Below are 16,295 nucleotides of genomic sequence, written 5' to 3'. Positions count from 1 at the left end.
AAGGCTGCAATAATTGGGCATTTTAAAGATGTTATTTTCTACACATTTTATCATATTATATATGTTTCTTTTAATTTAAAAGGCTTGAAATCAGTTTTGCATCCCTGCCAGCCTAGTGCAGGATAGTTTGCAGTCGTGTTTGCTGGGTCCACTTTAACAAGAGTGGGAGAGTTATTTTCTAAATCTGTTTCAGTCCACATATAAAAAGAGTCTGTCTCTTAACATTCAAAATAAACTTGATTCAGACAGGTAATGAGGTGGTCTGTGGGGTTACATTAGTCTTGGAACAGGAGGAATAAGGTGGTATTCAGTATTTGTGTTTTTCCCATCAGCCCTGATGGGCAGGAAATCATTTATTTTTATGGATCTATGAACAGCTTCAGTTCAAATTGTCTTGAAAACCAGATGTAGGTAAACATATAATGCTAGCATGGAATTTTGCCATCTTTAATCTTTACTTTCACCTCCTCCACCACCACAAACAGGCTCTACCTTATACATTCTGGAAGCAGAAAGCCTAAAGCGCCAGCCGTGAAACAGTCAAACAAAGATGACTACATCCACAGCCAAACTGCAGGAGAGCTACAACCAGCAGGGCTTCCTCTCACCTTTGCCTGTCTTGGATGAGACAGAGCTGAGGGAGGCTAAACAGGCCTTTTTGGAGTTGGAGAATGAATTTGGTAAGAAGCACACAGAGGTCTGAGGGAAGGGCAATAAAAGGAGAGAGATAGTCAGAGAAAGGAGGAGCACTGGGAGCAGAGTGAAAATAACTGATAAGAGCTAATTTCATCACAAATACATATATCTTAAAGATAGTGTGTCCAACCTGTACTTTATTCCACATATGATGAGCCTTCAGTGTTGGATTTTATGATAGAGAATGGGTGTATGATGTATTTGTTTGTATCTCCAGGTGAAGAATACACTCAGTACAGCCTCCACAACAGTCACCTTCAGTATCCGTGGGTGATGGGCCTGACCACACACCCTCGTATTCTGCAGGTGGTCAAAGCCATACTGGGCCCTGACGTCATCCTGCTGGACTCCCGCTTCATCTGTAAATACCCGACACTCAAACCAGCCTATATCCAGGAGAATGAACAAATTGAAACCGAACCTGCTGGGAATGCTGGAAAGAATGGACTTCCATATGTGGCCTGGCACCAGGATATGAGGTAAATCATACTTACTGAGAAAACACTGTCTTGTTTTGCTTTGCTTTGTTTTGTTTTGTCTAACTGTAATGGTTTTGTTCACAGGTATTGGGGTATTGCTGGTGGGCCTGTTCTCTCTGTGTGGCTTGCTCTGGATGACTCACTAAAGGAAAATGGCGCCCTTCAGGTCATCCCAGGTATCTAAGCTGCTTTGATGCAACTTTCTGCCTGAGAGCACAGTCCTGGTTCAACCTCAGCTAAATCAAAGCCATCAGAAAATGTTCTAGACTCCCACCAACCACTATGGGGTCTTTGATGCATATGAATGTCTAATAAAGCACAAATTTAAATCAACACACAGCCTCACAGACTTGAACTTTGTCCCTGCAGGTAGCCACTGCTCCGGCATGTTGCCTCATCGCCAAGCCACCCGTCCTGGAAACATGCTGTCAGTCAACCAGGAGATCCCAGAGGAGCTGGTACAGGGGGGGGAAGCTGTGTTTTGTCCTCTGTTAGCTGGACAGATGTCTGTGAGTTTACTTTTTATGTTATACGTGAACGGTAATGTTATAAATAGGTCTGAAGACAATATGAGTGGAATGAATTATGACTGTTTTAACAGATTCATGATGGACTCCTTGTCCATGCGAGTGATGCCAATACATCACAGAGGCGGCGCTGTGGGTTTGTGATCCGTTATGTTCCCACCTGTGCGTTCCCAATACAGGTGAGACAATTATATTTTCTGTTCAGTTCATAATTTCAGTGTCAGACTTGCATTGTGTACCGAGCTTACTTTTTTATTTTTATTTTTTTTTCTGTTTTTGTGTTAGGATCCTGATCGACCCAGGAAATTTCACGCCACAATGTTGGCCTGTGGAATGGACCAGTTCAATCACTTCTCCAACAACAGCACATGAATTCTTACTGGAGTTTTCCTACCTGCAAGAACAGCTGCTTTTACACTTTACAGGAATATTTCATAAGCAGAGCACATTTCCATTCAATATAATCTAACACAAAAATAACTACTGAAATGTCTCAACTGTGAATAAATTATGAATTAATAAAATGTTGTTTCATTGTGGATATCGTATTGTTCCATATACAGATTTAACTGGACCGTTTCATCAAGCTTTTAAAAAAAAAATGTTAATACAAGTGACCATACAAACAGCACTGAATGATTTTATTCTGTCATCCTTTTTTACCTACATTTCACATAAGGACTTAAAAACAGCTGAACTGAAGGTAAATCACTGAAGTGTTATAGTATGGACATAAACATGTTTACAACTATTCCAAAAACGAATACACATAGGGCCTGATTTACTAAAGGTTTGCGTGTGTAAAATCACGTGCAAACTCCACACCACCCGCAAAAAAAAATGTCCAAGCAGATTTATTAATATTTCAAATGTACAATTTAACACAGGTTGTCCATTTTGCGTGTTTGCCTGCATGCATATGTGATATTGGGTGTTTCTGCTTGAAGGTGCAAAATACTGGGAGGGAAAATGCAAATAGAACAATTTAGCACCCGCAATGATATTTACTAAACCTGAAAGTAGAAACAGGAGAAGTGATTGCGTGTGTAGTTTAGTACGACTGAAGGAGCGTGTTAATCAGATGCGCAAATCTGGAGAGACGGCTGCTCTTATTGTGGTGAGAAGGAGACGCGGGGAAACTACTCCACTCCCGTCATTCAAGGTGTGCTGTCCCGGGTCAGGATGTGTCCCGCAGAATTCACAGGTCACTTCATAAGGTTCCGGAGCACTCGCGAGGCACTGAATGAAAAGTCACCTGCTCATCACCAGAAAGAGCTGGACCAACAAAACAAAACACAATTAGGTAGCCGGTCGCCACATATTATACAGAGCGGGCTTGGAGAATGTGAATCACCTGTTGCGATGAACCCGTAATTTAAGTAGGACTCTTGGTATTTTCTTAGCTTTCTTTTTGTTGGTGGTGTTGGAGTTTTCTATTGTCTCGTCATTCGGTCGTTCCCCCTTTTCAAGGAACCTCTCCAAACACGTTAGTTTTTTTGCTCATTTTTGCTCGGGTTAACTTGTGGGCTTGTCGGTGCATGAAAAAAACTGAGACAACGACAGAAAGAGGCGTGGACGGAAGTAAGCATTTTTCAAAATAAAATACCATGCAGGCTAATGTAAATAAAAAATAAAAAATAAAGTTTTTTATTCTTTCTGTGCAGCCCGATACTGGTCCACTGGTCTATGGGCCGGCGGTTGGGGACCCCTGCTTTAACACACGGAAACCCCTCATTTAAATACAGCGATTTGCACCTGATTTCAATGACGCAATTACTCTCAGTAAATCAGCCGCAAAGCGGGTGCACATTTTTTGGGGGGGAAAGAACACGCAATTTAGTAACCTTTATTTAAATTCTTACTAAATCATCACCAGAAAGAGCTTTTATGGATATAACCCCTTAGTATATAACCCCTAAAATCAAGATGTAAAACACTCAGGACACAAACACGTGTTTTTTCTTGCAACTATACACAAGGCTTTCATGTTCCTGTGCAAAAGAAGGACTTAAAGTTTAAATTATACTAAAAACTACAACTTTGTGTGTTAGTGGACATGCAGTAATTTCACAGGTTTTTGATATTATTTAAACTTCTAACTAATTCTGTTCCAGAGTTAGTCATTTAAACTATAAAAAAAATAATAAACCACACCAGGATTTGGTAGAATAGAAAGGCTACAGACAAAATGTCAAAGTTTATCTAACCCAGGGACAAATTAAGCCCTGCTAGATATAAATTTCCCAGCGATGCCCAAACGTTTGCATACAACTGTCCATCTCATTCTTGTCCTAGCAGCTTGTGATCAGTCAAGGAGCTCTTGGATCGCTCCCTGGGTGTGGAACAGACATTTAAACACAGAGCAATCATCTGCGGTCTCTTCCATGTTCGGTCCAAACAATATAAAGTAACATTTATGTATGTTTCAAAACATATCACAGGATTTAGGTTGTAAATTGTTTGTTATTATTGATTGCCATTGTTTTTTTGTTTAAAGGAAAAAGAATTACAAAGTTGGAATTTGTTAAGATCCTTTATTAAGAATCTCGAGCCATTCACAAAACATTAGATGAATGAAAAAAAAAAAAAAGGATAACTTGATATTGAACACAGTGGTTGCATGAAAATTCTGAGTAAATAAATACAAACATTTATTTTGTAAAGATCACTTGGCCAGTTTGAGTGTCTCTTTAACCATGACACCAATTCCATCAAACACTTGATGAAAGGGAGCGTTGCACATGAAGGCACAGCTGGTAACCAGCTTATTCTTGACATCAACGTGAGCTTCCTCCACAGTTTTGTTCACATGTTTGCAGCCCATCTCCTTCACAAAATCTGTTGTCTTAGCATACGGCCACCTGAAGACAAAAAGAAAAGAAATGTTTTAAACATGAACTGATATTATTTTGTATCCATAAACATCTGATGATGATTATATACTATTTCACACACTTCTCACACTCCTTGTCCTCCCCCATGGTGAGCTCACAGCCGGGCAGGATTTTAGCAGCCAGGATGGGAGCGATGCAGCACATGCCCAGCGGCTTTCCAGCTTTGTGGAAATCCTTGATGAGCTTCACGATAAGTGGCTGGATGGTGAAGTCCTTGTTCTTCACTGCCCAGTCACTCAGGTTCTTAGCCACACCAAAGCCCCCTTAATGAAAAATAACAGGATTCATAGACAATATCACAAAAGTAGCGATGACCAAACAGAAAGAAATGTCATATATTTTACTCTAGTGTTCCTTGATGGCAAAGTCAGTCTCACCTGGGATGATGGCAACATCAAACGCCGAGACATCTAACTTGGCCAGATCAGTCACATCGCCCCTGGCAATACGGGCACTTTCCTGCAGGATGTTTCTCTTCTCCTCTGTAGGTTTCCCCTCACAGTGATTTACAACATGCATCTGATCTGTATTCAGAGCAAACATCTTCACCTGAAATCAAACACGAACATGTTAAACCTTCTATTTCAAATGAGCCTGTGTATCTAAGGATTGTGGTACCATTTTTTTTTTTAAGTTGCTACTAAGGTCGTGTGTTATAGATGTAAAAGTTGCAAAGTACTTTTAGATGTGTCTGGATCCAGATGTTGAACACAGGTAAATGCATCATAACACTTTTTCTCGCCCTTACTTTTGCTCCGGCACGACTCAGGTGGACGAGGATAGCGGACGCCTCGTGTATCTCTGTGCCGTCATAGACTCCACAGCCTGACAGAATGACTGCGACACGCTTTGCCATTGTTACTATGAAACACACACACACAAAAATACATGTATATCTAGTTTTTAAATACGTGTATATTCTGCCGGAAACCGGTGGATTGCTCCCTCCAGGTGGGGACGGAGTGCCTGCCCCAAGCGAAGGAGGCAGTACAACAGGCGCCGCACCGGACCGTGTCGGTGTTTCAGTTTACCGGGCGATCTATGTTCCGACCCTCACCGATGGTCACGATCTCTGGGTCGTGACCGAAAGAACGAGGTCACGGCTCCAAGCGGCCGAAATGAGTTTCCTCCGTAGAGTGGCCGGGCTCAGCCTTAGAGAGAGGGTAAGGAGCTCGGACATCAGGAGGGAACTTGGGAGTTGAGGCGCTACTCCTTCGCGTCGAAAGGAGTCAGGAGGCATCTGAGTGCATTAGAATAGCTGAGCGCAGCTCCTGAGCCACCTGTTACATGTTCTCATAAAACATTTACATAGCCAAGCGAGACGTGAGTCCCAGGAGTGCTGCTGGTGCCAGGTAACAGCGCTGACACCAGTAAAGACAAGTTCCAGGAAGAGGTTGGAGTCTGCGGTGCATGACACAGCTTTATTCAGTAAACACGTGAAGTTGAATCAAACACTACTTTAGAACGTCACCATTTTCCTCGGTCATTTTGCACTGCTGAATTGGATTCCATCATGTGGAGAAAAGCATTCATTTAGACAGCAGAAGTAAAGACAATGTGAATAGATTTTCTCACCTTTAACAGGTATTGTTGTCGGTAGCCTGGTTGGACACAGCGCGTAATCGAGCTCTTCGGTAGACGTGTGATGGCTGAGCTGTGAAGCGGACTCTTTATAGATCTGCCTACATCTTCCGTCTCCTCCCACACCTTGTTCATCTAAAATGATGACATCATGTAGGTACCAGGAATACCTGTCTACCTCTTCCGTCTCCTCCCACACCCTGTTCATCTAAAATGATGACATCATGTAGGTACCAAGAATACCTGTCAGGTTAGCCTTGGAGAGAAAATGCTGAATCATTCTGCTCAATATTTGCTTTCAGATGAATATAAAACTGTGTTGATGTTTAACTAAGTCAACGACTACTTTACAGAGAAATACTATTCAGTGTCAAATTCATTTACTTGCTTTAATTTTTGAAATATAGGTAAAGGCATAAAGGTTTACTGAAAAAAAATAATCAGATTAGGTATGAATACAGTCTCATCGTTTTGTGCATTTTAGTGAAAACAGTTGATGCAAAACAAACTCGCTGCAAACACTTAATTTTAAACACAGAACGTTGTTAGAACACTATAGAATAAATAATTCAATCAGGTTTTATGTAATACAAGAACATCTTTGTTAGTGATATACTGTATATCATGCAGAATATAGGCTATACAATATTTGATGCTCTGTCTCTGTTATATCCCCCTTGTTTTTGTTTTCTGCTTGTCCTCTGTAGATGTGGTTTGTGGTGATATTTGTATGCATAACGCACTATACTGGCTCTGTATGCATGCTTGTTTTCCTTTAAAAAAAAAAAAACGATTAAAAAAAATGTATCTCGCTATTTACTTTTTATATATATATATATATATATATATATATAAAGGCTACTTTGTATGGCTGTGCATAATTTACCTATAATACCGCCGGACTGACTCTTTAGATTACAGACACAATAGCACTTACAGTATCAGCCTGCAGTCTCTCGCAGCTGGGACGGGTCTCTTATTTCCCGGTGAGCTGCAGCGTCGCCTCGCGGGTTTCTCCTGCTGTGTACTGACGTCACATGCAGTTGTATAAATTCCAGCCTCAAGTTGTCAGAAAATCACTTCTGTCATGGCTCAACAACACTCACTGCGTGTGTCCGTGGGAATCCTGGGCATCGCTGGCGGTAAGTCTTTATTCTCTACTTACTTTGACTGACTTACCTTTATTTTCTTCCTCACATTGTTGGCGGTGCAGGCTACCAGTCAGCCATACGCCAAATTTCCTGTGATTTTTGTCATTAACTTTTTGTGAATCGCGAAAGTGTGTCATGTAAATTTTACGAACCTAAAACACGGAGCCAACCACTAATATCAGAAAACAGCACTATTTGTATTGTGACCGAGCGTCCTGGGTTCGTGTAACGGGGCACTTATAATAATATAATAAGTGGAGTCGGGAGGCAAGACATCACGTTCAGCCTACGGATTCTCTCTTTATTTTTCGTACTCGCTCAATTGACCAGAGGCTGGAGTTGCAGTCCCTGAGGGGACACATCGTCTCCAATGCAAACAGTAAACATGAGACAGCCTGTTACATAGGTCCCGCCCCCTCAATTAGAAACGCCCCCCCCCCACTCCCCTTTATTCAAATAACAAACAATCACAATGATACAGTTATTTGTATTAAAAGAATAATTAGCAACATATAGAATATGTGATCATGTGAGGTATGTTGTAGTTAAAACAGGGAATTGTCTCAGTTGTGCTTTTAATTAGTACTTCTGTCTCTTGCTATTTGTTTTGGGAAAAAAACAAAACTTTATTCTCATTAAGAAATATATATAAAATGACATGGTTGTCTTTGTTTTGGTTAGTAGCCAGCAGCAGCTCAGGATAAAGGTTTCTTTTTCTACCTATAGGTTCTCTCCTGCTTTTAGTGAACAACTATGCCAGCTCTCCTGAGAAAGACTTCATCCCTCATACTGCACTGGGGATTCTTCTCCTCCTCATTGCAGCCCTTGTAGCTTATGCAGGTTGGTTTTGATTTAACTATGGAATGAGTTTCTACAGATTCTAATTGTCTTCCTGTTTATGAGTCTCCTGACCCTGCGCTGTTTCTCTGCTAGGTGTCTATCGCAGTCTGTCCCACGCCCAGCTGTTTTCCACTCTGTGCCTGACTGTCTCTGCTCTGTGGTGTGGCTCAGGTCTGGTGTACATCCTGGAAGGGCAGAGGGTGCTGCAGCCCACAGAGCTCAGATCCTCTCTGGTCCCCGGCCTGGCAGCATTTACTTTAGCCCTGTTCATCATAGGAGGCGTTGCAGTTGTAGTAAAGAAATCTGTTCTCTTTCTTATATCTGTCGGCATTTCTTTAGCATGTGCCCATCAAATCGCTGGTCTGTCAGCTGCAGGTTTTGGTCAGTCTGCCACAGCTGCTAACTATCTCCTTGTCTGTCTGGTGTGTGTTTACTTTGGTTTTGGACGTCTACTGTCCACGATCACTCGCAGTAAATTGGAGCTTCCAGGAACAGTCGTGAGGAAGACAGCATTGAAAACAGAGCAGAATCAGGGCTGTGGTGATGCAGTGTCTGTATGTTTGGTGATGAACTTGTTATCTGCCTCTGTATTAGCCTGTCCTCTGTTAGGTGTGGTCCCACAGCTCTTTGTCGGTCATGTCCCCTGGCTTTGGACAGCTGCAGTGTTCCAGCTTGGCATGTGTGTTCTCTTTTATCGAGCTATGGACACGCTAGCTGCCACTTTCTGTGGTTTTACAGCCCTGCTGAAGTTTGCAGAGGGTTACACTGCTCTCTTATCATTTTACTCCATTCAGCCCTTCTCCCCGGTTCCCTTCCCTGCAGTCCTCTCTGTGCTTTTCTGCATTGTGGCTCTGTTCAGCTGTCAGAAGAGCATGCTAGAAGGCCTCTACCAGTTATTCTTTGCAGCTTATTGTATTGCCATTGCAGCCCAGCCTCAAGGCTTCTTTCAAGGAGGCACTCAGGGTGTACAGGCAGCTATATTTGTAGTTTCTGCTGGCATGCTTTTAATTACCACATTCAATATGGTCTCCAGTACTGTGATACCCACAGGGAAGGGCTATTTCAAAGCTGTAGTAACCCGGATGAAGAGTCTCACTCTCAGAGCACACAATGAAGAGCTGCACACACCTCACCTGGGCTACTCTAAGTATGCAGATGCAGAGGTGTTGGGCCATGCATGCAGTGTGCTGGCTGCTTTCGCCATCACAGCCACGGTTGGTGCCAGAAATCCTCTGTCCGTGTTGGTTCTGCCCTGGGTGCTGATGGCTGGTGGGGCTCTGCAGCTGCTCTGCGGTTCAGTAGCTTTCGCTCGGGGTAAAAGCTTTGAGAGCACAGTTTTTATTCTCTACGGGGTGATGTGGGCAGTGTGGGGGTTGACACGATACGGCGGCTTGTATGGTGAAACCAGAGGCTTTAATCTGGCTGTTGGGATCATTAGCTTCATGCTGTTTAACTGTTTAGTGACTGCTGCAGCTCTGTTTCTAAATGCTGCCTGGTTTGTCTATGCACTCACCTTCCAGCTCATACTCATCAGCTTCCTGCTGGATACAGTAGACGCGCTTCCTTACGGTTACGACATAGGAGTCACCATCATATTTGGTCTCGTCAGTTTCTATTGTTTCCTGGCGCACATTTTCAACAGCACCTTCCAGTCCCCCCAAATCCCCTTAGGAAAACCTTTAGTCAAGCTGAGCGGGGTCGGGGGAGGAGCAGATATCTGTCCACATGTGCCAGCCCGCAAGGCCACATCTGTCCAGCAGATTGCAGGTGAGATAAAGAAAAAAGACAATCACGCTAGTTTTCTGAAATAAGCAGTTGTTTACGTACTTGATTTGAGTTTTTATTTGTCTTGTCTTCCTTTCTTAAGAAATCATGAAAAATGGTGGCATATGTGGAATGCCTACTGACACCGTCTATGTGCTGGTGGCAGCCTGCAACAGGCCAAACGCTGTGGTCAAAGCTTACAAGTGATTTTCATTTTCATGCATCTTCCTTTGGTCTGCATTTATTAATTACTTTCTCACCCCCATTACTTTCTAACTGCTGTGTTTGGCCTCAGGGTGAAGAAGCAGGCGCAGGACCGGCCCATGTCCATGTGGATCTCCTCCATCAAGCAGCTGGAGCCTGTTCGACACTTGCTGAGCCCGCTGCTCCTGGACTTCATGGAGGCTGCGTGGCCGTCCTCCATCAGCATGGTTATACCCAGAGGTGGGTCTTTCTCTATTTGCATGTGTAAGACTCTGTTTGTGTGACCTTTGCTTGGTGGGGGTTTTATGAGCATCATATATGTTCCTTGTGTCACACAGGACCCTGGATGGACACCTTTGGTTTGGGAGATGCTGCCAAACACATCGGGACTCCACAAAGCATTGCAATCAGAAACCCTGACTGTTCTGTAGCTACACATCTCATTAATCTGGTAAGAGCCACGAATATTAATCACTGCATGCCTTAAAATTTTTGAAAATCAGTTTGCAAAGCCTTCGGTTAACTATTTGTAAATTATTGCAGGTGGGGCCCATTGCAGTAACCTCAGCCAACCCTACAGGCGAGGCAGACACAACTCACCATAACCAAGTTTTCGCCAAACTGGGAGACAAGGTATTAACAATAATTTAGTTTTTTTTTTTTTATATATATACAAGAGGAACTGGTGTTTTTGTTTTTCTCTGAACTACATGTGCATTGGGTTGGTTAGGTGGATGGAGTGTTATGTGATGGACCCTCCCCAGAGAACATTGCATCCACTGTGGTTGACTGCACCAAGATTGAAACGGGACATATTGGTTTCTTCAGAGTGGGTCTCATTCCTAAATCCAAGGTAAAATAAATAGCCCCCTCTGGTTCTGTTTATCTCAGTAAGCAGTTGTGATTTGGTGTTTGCCCATACTAATACCTGCTGTTTTTGTTTGTCTGCTTTCAAGGTTCTCCAGATCTTTGAGGAGGTTCAGAAGCGGCACATACAGGGGCAGACGAATCCTGCTTTTGAATATGATCTGCATATACCTGACATACAAGGAGAGTTAAGTTCAGGAGAGGACAGCAAAGCAGAGTCAGGAAGAGGATCTGGAAGCTCAACTCCATCTACTGTTTCACCGGAATAAAATCTAATCGTGAGAAATGATTCGGAGTATTTACACTGTTTAAAAATGCTGCCTGGTGTAACATAAAGTCTGATATACATGAATAGCTAATGAACATGTAGTAGATGTTAAATTGTTGTTTGAGGAGGCATGAGATATCAACAAGGACAATCCAACAAGAAGATCAATTTCAAAGATGCATATATTATATGCACACAGACTCTAATGCACTCAGTTACTTGTATTTTAATTAATGTTTTGTACTGAATGTAATTCGTATTTATATGATCTGAACTTGTTTCTGGATATTGTATCAGTTTAAATATATGAATGCACATCAAGCTTTTATAATAAAATGTGAAATTTTTGTCAGCTGCTGTTATTATTACAATATTGTTTTAAAATATCAGTGACCGTGTGATTTATTCTATTCTTTGAAATACAGCTTTTCATAAGCTTTTCATCTCACAGATCTCTGCCGATTATGAAAGTTTTGCACTGTAAGTTCATTTCATTAGCAATATTGTTAAAAAACTGAATTGAAAGCAGTCAGGAAATCAATTAGCAATACAATTAGTAATAAATATCAACAATATTGGGTAAAAGAAGTTTATCCAATAATGTATGATCATCAACAGCAATGAATTTATGATGATTGCACTTGATTCACTTCTGGATACACATTTGGAAACTTAATTTCATACTTATTTTTAAGGTACAACACATTACAGTCTAACCACGTCCAAATTCAAAAGACTTTACACTTCTGTTTCTGTATCAGACTTCTCAAGCCTCTGTGGGCGTGTGCAACTTAAAGTCAACTTTAATGACAATCCACCACATGTACAATTCATTTCAATTCAATTAAATTCAATTTAATTCAATTTTATTTATATAGCGCCAAATCACAACACAGGTTATTTCATGGCACTTAACACATTAAAGTCCTTACAGCAGAACTTTACAGCATCATACAGAGAAACCCAACAATTCAACAATTCCCACACAACTAGGAGGGAAAAACTACTCTTTAAGGGAGAAAAACCTCCAACAGAGGGAAGGAAAAACTCCTTAACAGGAAAAAAAAAAACCTCCAACAGGACCAGGCTCAGAGGTGGGCAGCCATCTGCCTCAACTGGTTGGGGAGAGAGGAAAGCAGAGAGAAAAGGACATGAAAGAGATACATGACATGAACTGTTGGTGGGGCCGACAATCACAGAGCAGAGACATGCAGCTCCATGGCCGGGACAGCTGCAAAATAAAGAACAGAAACTACTCAGGCGAGGGAAACTGTATGGAGAGGCAATGACTTAGTCCATGAACAGAGAGGCTCTCCCTTCCTGGACCCATATAAATTTGCATATCGAGCCAACCGGTCCACCAAGGATGCCGTCTCCTCTGCCCACCACTCAGCCTGCACCCACCTGGACACTCGAGACTCCTACATGAGAATGTTGTTCATAGACATTAGTTCAGCATTCAACACCATCATCCCTCAGCAGTTAATATGGAAACTGGACCGGCTGGGCCTGAGCTCTTCTCTCTGTAATTGGTTGCTGGACTTTCTCACCGAGAAACCGAGCCCAGGAACCGAGCCCAGTTGACATTAGATACAACAATTAAGCAGGCATGTATTTCTTAGGCCTGTTAAGGAAGTCAGAGTACCTGGAGAAAACCCAGTCAGGCACAGGGAGATCATGCAAACCACTCAACTGAGGTTCAAACCCAGAACCTTCTTACTGTGAGACAGCAGTACAAGTCACTGCACCACCGTCCCTGTCTTCCAACTCCCCATATTCATTTTTTTCCCCCAAATGTCGAAGTAAGACACGCAACAGAAATATACCTTTCATTGTCCTCTCTGAATCCTCAGCTGCTCAACATCAAAACACATACCTTTTTTGGTGTTCTGTTCACATGTCAGCAACAACAAATGAGAAGCAGTATGGACTGTCTATGAGGTTGGCTATCTTTAGCTTGGAGAGGAAAAGATTATTTTTTTTCTCCATTTCCTGACAGTAAAAGTAAACAGTGGGGCTTGTCACCCATCAAAAGCCACCTGGCCACCATTGTTGCATAGAAATTCCATCTGTCACAGTGATAGGTGTAGGGCTGCGCAAGTCTTTAGGCATTTGATGTTGCAGCACTATTGAATTGTTTGGTTAATGGTGGGTGGAGAGGGTTTGCAAACTGTACATCCTCATATTTATGATTTTTCTGGATGTTGAAATATAATACACAAAAGAAGTGCATTGTATTCCATTCATTGTCCTCTCTGTGAATTGCCGGTTTCTGGCAGAGAACCATTGCCTCAGATTTGGAGGTGCTAAACCTCATCCATGCTGCTTCACACTCGGCTGCAAACTACCTCAGTGAGTGCTGGAGGTCGCGGTCCAAAGAAGCCAACAGGACCACATCGTCTGCAAACAGCAGAGATGCGATCTGGAGACCCCCGAACCCGACTTGCTCCTCCCCCAGCTGCGCCTAGATATCCAGTTCATGAAGGTCACAAACAGGATCGGTGACAAAGAGTTTTTTTTATCAACTCCAGTAACCTTCACCTGTGTCCCCTCTTCTGTTCTGCTGCCCTGTCTGTGTGAGAGACACACCGCCCTTCATTATACACAGAGAGCGAACAGTAGAGCAGTAGCATAGAAATAAGTGTGACTTTCAGTGACAGAAAATTATCAGATTTTACCAGCGATCGAATCAAAAGAATACCGATAATCATGAAAATGCTAAATATCGGTGCCCATAATCGATCGATCCCTTGTAAATACACTGTTACCAGAAACCAGAACAAGGAACCAAGAACATTGGAGGTCAGTGTGGGGATTCGTCTTTCAGACACTTTCCTCCTTGTGGGAGTCAGACAGTAAACAGCCTGTCTGGACTTGAGACGGCAGTGTGTCCTGTTCACACTGTTGGCCACCATGACAAACAACCTGTGGAGCAGAGTGAGAGGATGTCTGCACCCAGAGCCTCAGAAAAAAACACCTCTTACAGCAGTGATGTTGTCCCACTGTGGGGGAACCTGTGCAAGGATTTGTCATGTACGTGTCATGTATGTTTCTTTGTATTTTGACTGTCCTACCGTGTCTTCCATTTTCACTGCCATATGTTTCATTGCCACCCTTCTTCTGGAAGTGCTTGAAAAAATAGCATTAAAAATGTTAATGTTTACACTTCTTCCAGTGTCATTCATCTGGCAATTCCAGCCAGATGAAACAATGGAAGGGGGAATATTTGTCACATAAAATGTTCTGAACAGCTTTTAAATTGTTTTCCAAGAAATGTTTCCTGGTCATGACTTATTCCTACAGCAGCAGTTTCTTTGCTTCATTGTGATGCACTACTTATTTTTCAAACAGGGGAAATCCTGTTTGTTTAAGATGCTATAAAGGCACTCTATTCGGTAAATGATCCACTCCCATCGCTACAACAGGAATACTTCCCTATCATTACTGACTTTCCAGGAGGCCTAGTTAGGACGTCAGAGGAAAATAATTAACAGAAAACAAGAGTTTCGGTTTTATTCTGAGTAAGAAAACTTTGAAGATGTTTTCTTATCTTCTTTCAAGTTCTTTCACAGGATAATATTTCTTCCTGCTATGAGTTTTTGAAATTACAGTAAATTATTTCAGGTTTTTCTTCATGAAACAATAGTATGACATAATATTTATTGCTTTGAGAACCATCCAACATTGACATTTTGTCAAAATAATAGTCTCTGGTTAAGTCAAATAATTTCAATAACACTTGCTGATGTCAGAGAAACATGTTGAGATGTAGTCTAAAGGTTTTGCCATTGTCCTTTTGATGTAAAATCATTGTTGCTGTGTCTCCATGAGTAAGCAAAGCAATTTGAGAGGCTGCTCAGCAAAACACCCATCATGGAAGTTTACACAATTCAATGAACAAAGGAGGAAATGTGACATATGTAATTGAATTACCAGAATTGAGCTTCCTGCACAAAATGATTTCCATTTCTAGAATTTGCAAATAAGCATGGTCACACCAATTACAAGTAACACCATTACACCATTAAATAGAGACACACTGTACTCAGCTGTGCTGTCCTCTCCTGAACTATGGCGACAGCCACAGCCAGAGGCATTATGTTTTCATGTTGTCCATCAGTCCCATTCTCATGAAGGTACACATCTGAAGAATTCTTTTAGGCCAAAGCATGAACTGATTACAGGTCAAAGGTCCCTGTAACCTCACAAAACACGTTTGTGGTGATAACTCAAGACTTCATACGCTAATTATGAAAACAATTTACATGAATGTCTCATAGGATAAAATGGGGAAGAGATAATATTTTATATCCAAAAGGTCAACTTCATTGTATGTTGTGCATAAACACTTTTTCTGGCCGTACCTCCATGTCAAGGGGAGAATGTGACCATATTCCACATTTGATTGGATATTGCATTGGTGTCATTGGGTGTTCACCTTGAAACTGTGCTCATTATATAACTCTTCTTCTCTGTTGGTTTGAGGATGTTTGTGAATTCTATGATCCTTTAAAATGAAAGTATGGATTACATAATGTCACAGCATAGTAACACATTTTAAGTAAAACTTTTTAGGTAACTTTCTTGATAAGTTCAACAAAAGTCTTGATCCATAACAGCTGGATTGTTTCCTGTGAGATCGTTACATTTCTGTGCCTGTTTACTTTGTGGAGTGTGCCGCCTATCATCAGGTTTTTTTGTCTTGTCTTGTCTTATATGTAATTCGAGTAACTGTGATTTTATTGGTGGCACCCATTTTTTATTTGGCTTGTGGAAAACATGCAGCTGGTTGTGTGAATACAACCTGTAAAAGAAGTTGTAATCTACTGTGTATTTTCCTTTCTGCCTCTAATTTGGAAAAAATATATTTAAATTTTGCACTCTCCTTTTTGCCCTCTCCTTAGTGCATCACTTGTAGTTCAGAATCTTTCTTCATCGTGACTGGAGGATCCTGATAATCTAATGGTTGAGACTCTTTGGTGTACTGAGATCAACAAGTCTCTTGTTTGGATCTTTGTTGCTTC

At 41.8% G+C, this 16,295-nt stretch overlaps 3 protein-coding genes across 3 annotated transcripts; 2 read left to right on the top strand and 1 right to left on the bottom strand.

Annotated features, from left to right (window-relative positions):
* The first annotated feature begins 546 nt into the window (after window positions 1-546).
* LOC138211638 (L-threonyl-[L-threonyl-carrier protein] 4-chlorinase) lies at window positions 547-2,220 on the top strand. Its single transcript, XM_069171610.1, has 6 exons — window positions 547-680; window positions 914-1,175; window positions 1,260-1,351; window positions 1,545-1,684; window positions 1,777-1,881; window positions 1,988-2,220. Exons 1-6 carry the CDS (start codon window positions 551-553, stop codon window positions 2,072-2,074), a joined length of 816 nt encoding a protein of 271 aa, XP_069027711.1. The 5' UTR covers window positions 547-550; the 3' UTR covers window positions 2,075-2,220.
* Window positions 2,221-4,227: 2,007 nt separating this feature from the next.
* On the bottom strand, window positions 4,228-7,162 carry LOC138211263 (glutamine amidotransferase-like class 1 domain-containing protein 3, mitochondrial). Its single transcript, XM_069171019.1, has 6 exons — window positions 7,115-7,162; window positions 6,172-6,312; window positions 5,345-5,457; window positions 4,974-5,145; window positions 4,658-4,859; window positions 4,228-4,563 (listed from the first exon to the last, which is right to left on the bottom strand). Exons 3-6 carry the CDS (start codon window positions 5,450-5,452, stop codon window positions 4,368-4,370), a joined length of 678 nt encoding a protein of 225 aa, XP_069027120.1. The 5' UTR covers window positions 5,453-5,457; window positions 6,172-6,312; window positions 7,115-7,162; the 3' UTR covers window positions 4,228-4,367.
* A 102-nt stretch (window positions 7,163-7,264) lies between these two features.
* LOC138211303 (uncharacterized) lies at window positions 7,265-11,581 on the top strand. The gene is made up of 9 exons (XM_069171077.1): window positions 7,265-7,319; window positions 8,055-8,168; window positions 8,262-9,935; window positions 10,036-10,135; window positions 10,228-10,376; window positions 10,475-10,587; window positions 10,680-10,769; window positions 10,867-10,989; window positions 11,093-11,581. The coding sequence occupies exons 1-9, from the start codon at window positions 7,265-7,267 to the stop codon at window positions 11,270-11,272; spliced, it is 2,598 nt and encodes an 865-aa protein (XP_069027178.1). The 3' UTR covers window positions 11,273-11,581.
* The last annotated feature ends 4,714 nt before the right edge of the window (window positions 11,582-16,295 follow it).

The sequence above is a fragment of the Embiotoca jacksoni genome, unplaced genomic scaffold, assembly GCF_022577435.1.
Source record: "Embiotoca jacksoni isolate LCO1_2020_lvr unplaced genomic scaffold, fEmbJac1.0.p SCAF_5, whole genome shotgun sequence".
NCBI classification, from domain to species: Eukaryota; Metazoa; Chordata; class Actinopteri; family Embiotocidae; genus Embiotoca; species Embiotoca jacksoni.
Note: the sequence above shows the minus strand (reverse complement) of the source record. Positions and strands in the feature narration are given on the sequence as shown.

Coding starts and splice junctions, on each gene's coding strand:
- LOC138211303 (XM_069171077.1), top strand. CDS start 7,265: ATGGCTCAACAACACTCACTGCGTGTGTCCGTGGGAATCCTGGGCATC. Junction 10,588..10,679: donor CTACACATCTCATTAATCTG/GTAAGAGCCACG, acceptor AAATTATTGCAG/GTGGGGCCCATTGCAGTAAC. Junction 10,990..11,092: donor GTCTCATTCCTAAATCCAAG/GTAAAATAAATA, acceptor TCTGCTTTCAAG/GTTCTCCAGATCTTTGAGGA.
- LOC138211263 (XM_069171019.1), bottom strand. CDS start 5,452: ATGGCAAAGCGTGTCGCAGTCATTCTGTCAGGCTGTGGAGTCTATGAC. Junction 5,146..5,344: donor TGAGTCGTGCCGGAGCAAAA/GTAAGGGCGAGA, acceptor GTTTGATTTCAG/GTGAAGATGTTTGCTCTGAA. Junction 4,860..4,973: donor TGATGTTGCCATCATCCCAG/GTGAGACTGACT, acceptor TTTTTCATTAAG/GGGGCTTTGGTGTGGCTAAG.
- LOC138211638 (XM_069171610.1), top strand. CDS start 551: ATGACTACATCCACAGCCAAACTGCAGGAGAGCTACAACCAGCAGGGC. Junction 1,685..1,776: donor TGTTAGCTGGACAGATGTCT/GTGAGTTTACTT, acceptor CTGTTTTAACAG/ATTCATGATGGACTCCTTGT. Junction 1,882..1,987: donor CCTGTGCGTTCCCAATACAG/GTGAGACAATTA, acceptor TTTTTGTGTTAG/GATCCTGATCGACCCAGGAA.